A 12,879-nucleotide genomic window follows, 5' to 3' on the forward strand; every position below is an offset into this window, starting at 1 on the left:
ATCCTGAGAAACTTAACAGAAACCCATGGGGGAGGGGAAGGAAATAAAAAAAAGAGGTTAGAGTGGAAGAGAGCCAAAGCATAAGAGACTCTTAAAAACTGAGAACAAACTGAGCGTTGATGGGGGGTGGGAGGGAGGGGAGGGTGGGTGATGGATATTGAGGAGGGCACCTTTTTGGATGAGCACTGGGTGTTGTATGGAAACCAATTTGACAATAAACTTCATATATTGGGAAAAAATTTTAAAAAATCATATATAAAAGAATAGAATATTCTAATTTCCCTAATATCCACACTTATGCATGTTACATTGACTAAAACCTACAAATTAAATAACTTGATATTCAGCATTCAGTATTTCTAAATCTTAAGAATGTAACCTAAATGCCAAGAATAAAATATGACACAGCACTGAATGAAGTCAATTTTTGCTAAATATCCACTTACTTAAATTGATTTGATTTCTGCAAAAATTAAAACCTGATTTTTTTTTTTTTTTTGTACTCCTAAAAATCCCTTGGAGCTAGGTTGTGCTTTTTGACTATCTGCAATGATTGAACACTAAAGATATTTAATGGGTACACATGGACCTATATAAACATGTTACCTAGATAAACAGATGTCTAATGCAGACAAGTTTATACTATTGCAGCCCTCTCCTCCACCGATATCTGTCTCACTTCAAAAATCCAGATGAGGGCATTGTTTCTCAGACATTATGGTTTCTGAGATAGACTTCCCTTTGGGTCATAAAAGATTAACAAAACGTTTTGGGTGCCTCAATAACAAGTCCCTTGGGTGACTCCTGAGACAACATATTGTAATACATTACACTAGTGGTCAAAATAAGTCTCAGGTAAGAAAGCAAACTTCATTTTGAAAACAGGTGCTGATACAAAAGTTTTTAAATCTTTGGGGTTTTGAATGCCCAGAGAAGTGTTATAAATTAAAATTGGGTTACCACACCACAGCGAGCTCAAAATCTATCTAGAATCAGATAGCAAGATTTTTGTTTAATCTTTTAGGCCAGTGGATCAATTTTTGCACAGGAACTATACACTCAGCCATAGGTAAAATCTGACTTGCATTTGAGGAAAAAAATAATTTTAGTAATTTATTCTTGCTTGTGCTTTGAGCATTGATTTTTTTTTCTTCTTCCTTTTTTTTTTTTTTCAAGTAAAGTAACATTTTGGGTAGGGGATTGTGACATGAACAATTTTCATGAAAAGAAGTCATTGTGAGTTTGTCAGATACTTCAGAAATAGATGTTCAAGTTGGATAAAGCTTGAAGATAAAATTTGTTTTTCAAAAATGCAATTACAAATGTCATGGAAACACGTTGAACTGAAAGTTAATATTGCCATATTCTATGCAAACAACATAATAAAATCTCAAGGAGTCTTGAAGAAAGAAAATTGCATGCAAAATAATATTAAGTTTAAAAATGCTTAGAAAACATTCACTTTCTGTTTTTATTTTACAAATTTTATGACATCATATGTAGAAGATTAGAAAGACCACCCCAAAATGTCAATGTGAGTTATTTCTGACTTGTGTGATCTTGAGTAATTTTTGTTTACATAATACTTCAGCATTGGAGCTGTCATTAATTTAAAAAAATGTTGCTTTCTAGCTTAAAAAATTATTTTTACAAAACAAACAAAAGGAGAATACCCCTGCAGTAGAAATATTACCATAATAGTAGATATGGTCTTTGGACTAGCTGATACTACATTACTGATGTGTAAATAGAAAAGGACAAATATATCAGTTTAGTGTAGTGAACAAGAGCAGTACCAAAGAACATCCAGATTCCTTTTGGGTAAACGTTCCCCAGTTGAATACCCAATTATTCCAGTACCTTTCGTTAACAAGTTTTTCTTTTTATTGAAAAAGAAAATAAAGTTATTTTCTTTGTATCACTTTGGTGCCTTTGTTGCAAGTTAATTGATCATATGAGTGTGAGTCTATTTCTGGGCTCTCTACTCCATTGATATGTATCAGTCCTTATGGGAATATCACATTGTCTTAATTAATGCAGCTTTAGTAAATTTTGAATTCAGGTAGTGAAATCCTACACCTTTGTTTTTCTGTTTTTATTTTTCAAATTTACTTGATTCTTCTAATCCATGAACATGCTATTTATGTTCATTTATTTGGATTTTCCTTAGTTTCTCTCAGGAATATTTTGTAATTCTTGGTAGAGAAGTCTTGTATGTTTCTGTTTAATTTATGTCTATGTATTTTATGTTTTTCTAATTGTCATTATAAATGTATTTTTAAAGTTTTGTTAGCAGCAAACCAATAAAATATAAAAGAACATTTGACTTTAGAACATTGATTAGGTATCCTGCAATTCTATTAAATATGCCTATTAATTTTAAAAGTTGTTTATAGGTTTCCTAGAATTTTCTGCACATATACACTTCGTGCTCTTTTTTCTTTTCTTCTTCTTCTTCCTCTCCTTCCTTCTTCTTCTTCCTCCTCCACCACCTCCTCCTCCTCCTCCTCCTCCTCCTCTTCTTCTTCTTCTTCTTCTTCTTCTTCTTCTTCTTCTTCTTCTTCCTTTTCTTTTTTTCTGCCCTATTTCACTGGTTGGGGACTATTATAACATCAAGAGGGGATATATTTGCTCTGTGTCCAAACTTAAAAGGAAAATACTTAGTCTCTCACCACTGAGGCCATTATATTAGCTACAAGATTTCTATAAATACTCTTTACCAGGTGTAGGAAATTCCCATCTATTTCTAGTTTACCTTGAATTTTTAAAAAATAAATGACTTTTTTAAGTTGCCAAGTGCTTTTTATGCATCTATTGAGAAGACCCTATGGTTTCATTCCTTTATTCTGCTAATATGATGAGATTTGTGAAACCAACTTTGCATTGCTGGGATAAACTCTACTTTGTCATAGTGTATCATTCTTTTAGTATTTTGCTGGGCTTAATTTGCCAACATTTTGTTAAGTTTTGCATCTATGGTTATAAAAGGTATTTCTTTGTTATGTTCTTTTAAAAATAAAATTCACATTTTATTTAAATTAAAATACATCGTGAACAGTTTATTTATTTCACCAAAAATAACAGCAATAACTTTTATATTGTTACTCTATAAACCGCAAATTCCTATTTTTCTCCAGGTAATTCTTATAAATCAAGAAAGGTGGTAGATACGGTCATGCAAAGAAAACAAATAGATAGCTCGCATCCTTGGCCTCTGATTCTATCTTGACCATGAATAAAAGTGTTCAATGTACACTCACTAGATTTCTACCTTATGAGTTAACTCATAAGGCATAAATCAACAAATGAATGCCGATAACAACCATATGCAGAACAACAGTGGATTGCTTTCCACTCAAAATTCAATTTTCTCTTTACATTCACTTAATGGAGACAAAATCTACATTGAAATCTCTGGTGAACTCAGTTTCTTCTACTTGTTGATAATTTCCCTAATTGCCAATTCAAATTTTTTAAATTATATTTAAACAAAAACAAAACAGAACAAAACAAAAACAGTTTACTCTGGGCATTGTCTTTTATTCCATATTATTTCAGGAAACAAAATGGTTTTGAGATTCAGTGTAGGTAAAGCAGCCTATAATAAATGCAACTTATTCATACTTACCACCCATGTTATGGTCAGCTCTCTGTTGCTTCCACCTCCACCTCCTACATCTGAAGGCGCCACATTAGGAGCTGAAACAAACAATAAAAAATGAGGTTATGCAATTTTTTCTGGCACTCCAAGACCATAAATTTTTTCTTCACTAGGAAACACACGCTGCACACATTACCTACTCAATTATAATGATAATGCCTCACAGCTGCAATCTATTATATATTATATATATAATTATATAAATATAAATAAATATAAATATAAATATAAATATAAATATAAGTATAAATATAAATATAAGTATAAATATAAATATGTTTTCCTGCCAAGCTAAAAATTGATTCAGTGCCATAGGAAAGTATGGGTTTTCTTTAGCAGGGGGTAGCAAAGCAAATTTGCCCTCCCACACACATTTTTTTTTTTCCTGTGTCCTTTCATTTAATATGATTTTGAAATATTAGATCTATTTTGTTGGGAAAATATTCCACGCTCTTACTTTTGAAACTTATGACCTTCTTATAATTTACTGTTGTGTTAGTTTTATGCTTCAATCTACAAATAATATTAAATAGCTCCTGTGTATTAACATTGGATAAAGTTTCTCCAAAACATCTGGCAATATTTGAAATCTAATATTTTTTTCTGGTACTCTCACTTCCAGTTCCTAAATACCTTCTAGAACCTTGCCCCATCAGGGACTCCGACTTTCCCACACTTCTGTCTTTTTAGATCTTCCTTCAGTTTCACTTGTTCTACTGGATTCTACCTTATAGTCTCTCCATCTTTAAAAATTATCTGTAATATTGCCTCCTTCTTACCTCCACACCATTAAACACTTTGTCACAGAACTGCAAAGAAGAACTGATATATGGCTATGTTTTGTACTTCATTCTGTAATAGCTTTTTAATGACCCATAATCTGTTTTCTACTTCTTTATATTACTAAATTCACTCTCTCAAAAAATCACAAATCACAAAATTGCTTCAAATTGCTAAGTCCAATGACCTCTTCTTTATTTTTCTCCATGTTATTCACTCTCCCTATAAATCTTTCAGGGTAGTTGCTGCATCTCATCATATTTGTATACTATTGGATTCTTATCTAACTGGAGTTGCACAGATAAATAAAGCATAGTTTGTCTTGTACTGGAGGCACTTAGAAACCAGCTACATGGATGAAGTCCGTGTTTTAACATGCAACTGTGTGGCTCAGTCTGAGATATCATTCCCAGATCTGTTAAAATTTTAAAGAACAGATGAAGGGCACCTGTGTGGCTCAGTAGGTTAAGTGTCCAAGTTCAACTCAGGTCATGATCTTGAGGTTCATGGGTTAGAGCTCCAGTTCCAGCTCTGTGCTGACAGCTCAGAGCCTACAGCCTGGTTTGGAGTCTGTCTCTGTCTCTTTCTCTGCCCCTCCCCCACTCATTCTCTCTCTCTCTCTCGCTCTCTCTCTCTCTCTCTCTCTCTCTCTCCCAAAACTGAATAAACATTAAAAAAAAAAAAGAACAGATGAAAGATGAATTATCCCTGGATTCCCCACATCCTTCCCATGGAAATAGTCATACCTTCCTCAGAGTGCTCAAAGTAACATGTTCATTTACTAAGCTGCACATACCAACAAATAATTGTGACTCAAAGAAAAATACTTCACAACTTCTCCTATGTTAGCCATGCAAATTGTTTGTTGAGATATGTACGTTAATTGCACAGAACCAAAATGTATGGTTTTATGTCTATAAACTGTGTGATGATTTCCATTTCTGATTAGGAATGAATATGAATTTGAGAGATTTTATTTTACTATTCAACTGTCACCACATAAGTGTTAGAAATAAAAATTGAGTGCACAGAGGTGTTAAAAGATAATTGTAGTGCTTTAGATAAAATACATATTGAACCCTGGATATTAAAATAACTCTTGGAAACCTTTTAAACCACATAACTCATATTCTGAAGTTAAAATTTTACATGCTACAAGAAACAAGAAACAAAGAACATGCTGTCTTACAATCCATGAATAGATCAAATTTTGTGTGTTTAACTCTAAGTACAAGTATTGTGGTCACAGGCAAATAATTTCAAAAATAACTCTTAGAATAATTTATTACACTGCAATTTGTTGAATCAAACATTGCCTTCATCAGATCAAGTATTATTTGCCAAAGCACTTCACTGTAATCCTTTTCATTATAATCAAAATTAACCTCTTTATTTAGAGCTAAAAATGAAATATGTGTATTATGTTAGATTGAATTTTTCTCCATTTCATAATGTTTATTTCAAACTCCTTTAACATGCTTCAATAAATCAAGATTGACTTGCCCTTCAAAGATCACCCACTCAGCTTATGATGCTAAAATAAAAGGCAGGAATAAAGGAAACTGTACCTTCTAATAGAGTGTTTTATATCGTAGGTGAATTATTGACTTAATGTCCTCCATTTAGCTTTGAATGTGCATATTTAGCTTTATCAACTAAGGGGCATTTTTTTTTTCACAGGTGGGATTGACATATACCCTACATAACTGACAAGAATCTGAGCACCTTGGGGCGCCTGCGTGGCTCAGTTGGTTAAGTGTCTAACTCTTGATTTCAGCTCAGGTCATGATCTCACGGTTCATGGGTTCAAGCCCCACATTGGGTTCTGCACTGACAGTGTGGAGCCTGCTTGAGATTCTCTCTCTTCCTCTCTCTTTGCCCCTGCCAGTCCCCTGCTTGCACTCTCTCTTTCTCTCAAAATAAATAAACTTAAAAAAAAAAAATCTGAGCACCTAGCTACTGTATATTTGCATTCAGCTTTGCAAGAACAGAAGACCTGGGCAAATCATGATTCCTTTCAGGGAAGTAAACAACTCTAACACAAGGCAGTTTATTCAGCGTTAGGCTCCAAAGCAATTTAACAGTGAACAAACTAAACTTTCTTTTAACAATAAATCATTTAAAAGATTTTAATGAAATATTTAGGAAAAAATAGAAAATTATTGAATTAATCACGAATAAACAATATTTATCATTTTACTGTGAAATGTTAAAAATAGCTTTTAAATTTGTTCTTCTGCCTTGAGTTCAGTCTAACAGTGATTTCCTAATGATGTTTACAAAAGTGCTTCTGTATTTCAGTCACAGAACTCAAAATTATTTAAAAAGAAACTCAAGCCAATGTCATAATTACTCGTTCAGTTTAGAAAAAAACTGATGCTGCCAATTTTACTTTTAGATTTGAAAGCTTAGGTAATTTCCTTAGAAGTACCAATTTGAGCTTTAGCGTTTTTTTGCTTTTGTTTTTTCTTTCTTTTCTTTTTTAACAGTGTACACACTGACTTATGACAAAGCCTAAATTGTAACAACCATGAAGTATATGAAGACAGGCCCTTGATTCAAAATAAATTGTTGACTACTTAGTCCTTGTTAATTATTGCTTAATTTGTATAGCCATTTTTACAGAAATAAAGTTACCATGAATGTAGCTTTCAAATTTAATTTGCATCAAAATCTCATTGTGATTTAAAACAAAATCTTTAGGAAGAGATTCAAATGGTTATAACTGTAATGCTCTAGAATCTAGAAAAACCAAGGGATTAAAAGTACAATTAAAGTCTTGCATCTGCTTTTATTCTACTTTTAAATATATATTCTTTGTGATTAGCCATTAACAAAACCAAATGAACTGCATAATATTTGGATATTCAAATGAGAGTAGCTATTTGTAACTCTTAATGATCTGTTCCGCTGGTGGAACAGATTGCTAATATTGCTAATGCATCTGCCATGTTAAACTGATGCTCTTCCCGTAACAGGTAAAAACAATACAGGGTCTGAGATAATTCACAATAATATTAATGTCGTAGGGTCTTCTAGAGCTGAAATTGGAGGTTTGTTTATGAATCTAGGCTTTGATCTCAAACAGGAAAAATTTAAATGGGTGGAACAGAGTAAATTTGTTAACTGCTCAAAAGCATGATAATCTAAAAATAAGTCATCTGAAGAAATGCTGTATGGGCAGAAAAGAATGCTACAAACTGAAATGATCATAAGGTACAGTGAAGTTATTATGAAGAACTCAAACCAACTATGCACTATTCATTTAAGTAAAAGGATGAAATCTAGTTTCTCTCAGGATATTAAAAACAAAAGTATTTAATGCATGTGTGACCTTTGTTTTCAAATAGAATAAAATATATTTGGTAATGGGTTCTTTTCAATCATAACGTGCAATTATCACTATGGCTTTATCACTGCTTCTCTTTTCATCCTCCTCTATTAACTGCCAATTTCTAGAACGACCATCTTACCCTTCTTGCTCCTCCTTTTCTCTTCCACAAATAATTTTGTAGCGCTAAAGATAGCAACATAAATAGAATCTGATTCCAGTACTGAAGATGCACTTTCTTTAATTTAGCAACAAGTGAATATGTACAACTAATTTTAATTCAATGTGTTTAGTATCCCCAACTTGTGAAAGTCTGCCGAATGAATGAAGCAGCTCAGCTTCATAAAAGACTCATCTAGAACTCAGAAGTGATTTTTACATACTGCACCTAACTGGATACTCAGATCAGCCCTTTGAAGTAAGCATACAGAGAAGTAACATTATCCCATTTTACAGGAAAGGCAAATGAATCCCAATGGAAGTTACTTAACTAGCCATGTCACAGTGCTTACATGGAGAGTAGCTTTAATGCAGTCCTCCTCATTGCTTAAAAATCGATACTTTTTGCTACTTTAAAAAAAGATTTCTCTCTTTTATTACCAATGATAGCAAATAAATTTATCAGTAACTTGCTAGCTACAAAACATGCTCTTAGCACCATTTCTCTCCTTTATCAAACATAACTAAAATGATTAAAAATAGAACTAAATAAAAAGAGAATGGCTTCATTAGACACAGAATTAATGTTCTATATAAAGGATAAAAGTGCTGATTCTTGTATTTTTTTTCTCTTTTCCTTCTTAGGTTGATCTGGCATAAATAAATGCCAAAGCTGTCAAAACAAACCCAAATGTGCCATTTTAGGATATCAACTCACCAACTGCACCTGCAGATCCATTAGCTATGAGGGTATGTCTTAATGACACATTACTTTGAAGGATGCTTTTGTTATCTCTTTCTTACAGTCAAAATTAAATGGGCTACAATGAATTACAAACACATCTTCTAATTCTTCATTTGGGACCATCCATTTTATAATGCACTTGTCTGAATCCAAAGAATATACCCAACCATGCACTGCGATCTTAACATTAAGTAATTGGACAGATAAGGGCATGTGCTGCATTAGATAATGTTGTGTCTTTCAATCAGCATAATGAGGTGCAGGGGCAACCTTTCCATCAAATGGGAACCAGCCTTTATCCCACATAACATATGCTGGCATCTCTTAGGGAGTTGTTATAATGGTACATGGCAAGACAAACATCCCCTTGTTTTAAAAAGTATTTTTATTTTTTTTGTTAGAATGAAGAATGTGAATGTCCAATTTTATGCATATTAAATTTTTTTAAATTAAGAAGAAAAGAAAAACAATATTTAAAGATAAATTCTACTTAGTTTTATTATATTAAACGTATATTCTTGTATTTATATTAAATATAAATATATATATATATATTCCTCTAAGATGATTAGAAATTACATGAAGCTATGTGATTCTCTGTATGCTTATAAAAAATGGAAATACATTGTCAAATTAGGTGATCAATTACAGAGTAGACAATATTTTCTTATAAGCATATTATGCTGTGAAATGAGAATAATAGCATAATAAATGAATATTAGGCAGCAAATATTATGCACTAGATAGAACTAACTTCTTTCATTATATTTTTTAAATCATAAATCATAAAATCTCAAAAAATAAATAATTTCCATTTTGAGATGAGAAAACAGAGAGGTTACGTAATCTAAGGTTTGAAACAATGGCACCAAGATTCTACTAAAGGATCGTTGTCTCGGAGCTTCAATACTACACACTGCTTTCAGAAGAGTAGGAAGACAGTGAGGTTGAAAGGTCTTTAGTTTCATATAAATTGAGTATACGAAAATGATCCTGAGCTTCTAAATATGATACTAAATATAAATCACAAATTCAGATTCAAAAGTCAGACTGAGTCTTTCTCTGAGACACTTTTTGTTCGTATTCCTAAAAACATAATCATTTCTACTTTGAGATGACAAAAAAGATCTTACAATAATTCCTTCCAGATGATCAACCCATGTATACCAAAGCAATCACCTTCTGAAATTAAATAATTAAGATACTGTTTGTAACAGATTTCCTGAGGAGGAGAGGAGAAGGTCTGTATCTATCATCAATGCCAGAGAAAGCTCCTTCCTCCTCTAATGAACAATTTAGTATTTCGAAACATGTGTTCAGATTAAGTCTTAGTTCATACAATGTTAGTCAAGAGATCATGGAAAGTTAGCCAAGCTCAAGAGATTTTTTTAAAGGACTATATTTAAATATAAGAATGTTATAATTTTTAATTTTTATTTATTTTTTTAATGTTTATTCATTTTTGAGAGACAGAGAATGAGTGGGGGAGGGGCAGAGAGAGACAGAGGGAGACACAGAATCTGAAGCAGGCTCCAGGCTTTGAGCTGTCAGCACAGAGCCTGGCACAGGGCTTGAACCCATGAACCATGAGATCATGAGCTGAGCCAAAGTCCACTTAACTGACTGAGCCACCCAGATGCCCCAAGAATGTTATAATTTTTTAACTGAAAAAAGTTTACTTGGGCATAAACTTAATCATTTATTTTATTTTTACCATTTTATTTTGAAAATGAATACTTGTTAAATCAAATCAAGTACAAGATCTCTCAGCATGAAATTATGTGGTTTAAAACCACTGGTCAGATCATGCCCATGTTCCTTTTTATTTTTGTCTTTCAAGAAAGTCCATCATACAAAAATTTATATTAAAAACACAAGTGGCTCTAGGGACTAATAATAAAAACCAAACACAAGGATCCTGGCTATATGGTATCCGTAATCTACAAAGCTTCAACTTATATTACAACTCTATCCTAATGAGATGCTTGCCATGTAGAGCAAAAGAAACAGTTGTGTTCATTTCACAGGTGAATATGCCAAAACAAACAAAAAATTAGCATTTTATCATATCTAGATTTATAGTTAAGGATGAAATCTAAACTACTCCTAGAACACTAATAAAGTTTTATATAAATACATATTTGGTTTTTTTTTTCATGTTTATTTACTTACTTTGAGAGAGAGATAGAGAGCATGCTGTGTGTGAGTGGGTGAAGGACAGAGAGACAGGGAGAAAGAGAATCCCAAGTAGGCTCCACAGGGTCAGTGCAGAGCTCTACAAGGGACTCGATCTCACAAATCGTGATATCATGACCTGAGCTGAAATCAAGAGTCAGATGCTTAACCAACTGAGCTACACAGGCTCCCTGTGTACACACTTTTAGAGTCCTGCTTGAGAAAATGCCCTTAAGAGAGAAAGCTCAATGTATGAGAATAGGTGTCAAACAGATCTTGGATTTGAGCTGAGTCTTGGAAGTAACTATATGAATTTCACATTATTTACTGTCTCTGAGTCTGTTACCCATTAATGAACACTGGATAGTAATACCTACCTTAAAATATTATCAAAAGAATTAACTGAAATATGTGTGAAAATACTCAGTGAAGATCAGTATTTCAATGTTTATTATCTTCCTTAATTACAGAATCATTATTTTTATCTGGTAAATAATGTAGTAAACTACATGAAACTTTCAGAGATTACTGATGGCAGTCCTGTGAATAACTGGCTTTAAAAGCTAAGACATGAGAGTTCATAATTCTATTTAGAAGTTAGGCCAAGAATTTGAGGTAGCCAGCAATGTGGATTAGTGGTATTAAGATACCACAACAGATTTTAACAGCAGTCTATCATCCTTTTAAAACCTTTTCCCTCGCAGGCCCCTGGGTGGCTCAGTGGGTTAAGCGTCTGACTGCAGCTCAGGTCATGATCTCACAGTTCAAGGGTTCAAGGCCCACATTGGGCTATGTGCTGGCAGTGCAGAGCCTGCTTGGGATTCTCTTTCCTTCTCTCTCTCTCTCTCTCTGCCCCTCCCCCACTTGCACTCTCTCAGAGTGAATAAACTTAAAATAAATAAATAAATAAAATCTCTTCTCCCAAATAAAGCACTGAACTTTGGCAAGGCATAGTAAAAATAAACTCAGAGAGCCTACAAAACATTTTCTTTTCTTTTTTTTTTAATATGAGATTTATTTTCAAATTGGTTTGCATACAACACCCAACGCTCATTCCAACAGTGCCCTCCTCAATGCCCATCACCCACTTTCCCCTCCCTCCTACTCCCCCATCAACCCTCAGTTTATTCTCAGTTTTTAACAGTCTCTTATGGTTTGGCTTCCTCCCTCTCTAACTTTAACATTTTCATTTTCATACACAAGGAATAATAAAAAAAGAGCTATTATTATAATCAGAACTTTGGTATTATAATACCAGAACTTTGCCTGGTAATTCACGGAAAAGGAAAATAGAGCTGAGTACTTCTGCCCCAAAGGCTATTTAAATGGAGTTGGTATTTTGCCTAAAAATGTGAACCTGAATTGGAACAACATCCATGGTTGAGCTAGGGTCAAAGAGCATATTTAGAGTGACACCTAATATTAAAAGAACACATTCTAGCTATTTCTCAGAGAAACTATGACTCTCTTCGTGGTTTAGATCTGGGAAGTTCTCATTCCATGGTCTCCACTCCCTGCTTATCCTACCCTCCCCCCCACCCCCGACCATGCCACATGGCCACACAGTTTTAAATGTTTTTGAGTGACATGCAGAATTGTGAACCTTCTAAATCTTAAAACTCGTTACTTAAGAGCCTCCCTGGTTAAGATTCAAAATTTACATGAAAGTTTACATTCTATTTTTTAATGTTTATTTACTTATTTTGAGAGAGAGAGCACAAGTTGGGGAGGTGCAGAGAGAGAAAGAGAGAGAGAATTGAGGATGATTAATTGGCTTTCACTCTAGTGTCTACATAGAAGGTAGAAGCATTTACTGAGGGAGAAATGAGATTAAGTGCAGGTGAGGACTTAGTTCCATTTTCAAATGGGTTCTCCATATATTTATGCAGAAATGGATTTCCATCTAGTATACTTTTCCTGAGTAAAAAAGTTTTTTAATATTTCTAATGCAGGTTGCTGGAGTCAAAGACCTTCAGCCTTTGTTTTGGTTTGTTTATAATGTGTATTTATTTTTGAGACAGAGAGACA

The 12,879-nt window shown here is 33.3% G+C and overlaps 1 protein-coding gene across 1 annotated transcript in view; it reads right to left on the reverse strand.

Annotated features, from left to right (window-relative positions):
• The window catches only part of CNTN1 (contactin 1), a 171,648-nt gene that overhangs the window by 60,538 nt on the left and 98,231 nt on the right, over positions 1-12,879 (reverse strand). Inside the window, exon 16 of the mRNA XM_040488424.1 lies at positions 3,629-3,699. Within this exon, the coding sequence (XP_040344358.1) occupies positions 3,629-3,699 (71 nt within the window). The remainder of the gene's footprint in view (positions 1-3,628; positions 3,700-12,879) is intronic.

This window comes from Herpailurus yagouaroundi, unplaced genomic scaffold, assembly GCF_014898765.1.
Source record: "Herpailurus yagouaroundi ecotype Mexico unplaced genomic scaffold, PumYag 166, whole genome shotgun sequence".
Lineage (NCBI taxonomy): Eukaryota > Metazoa > Chordata > Mammalia > Carnivora > Felidae > Herpailurus > Herpailurus yagouaroundi.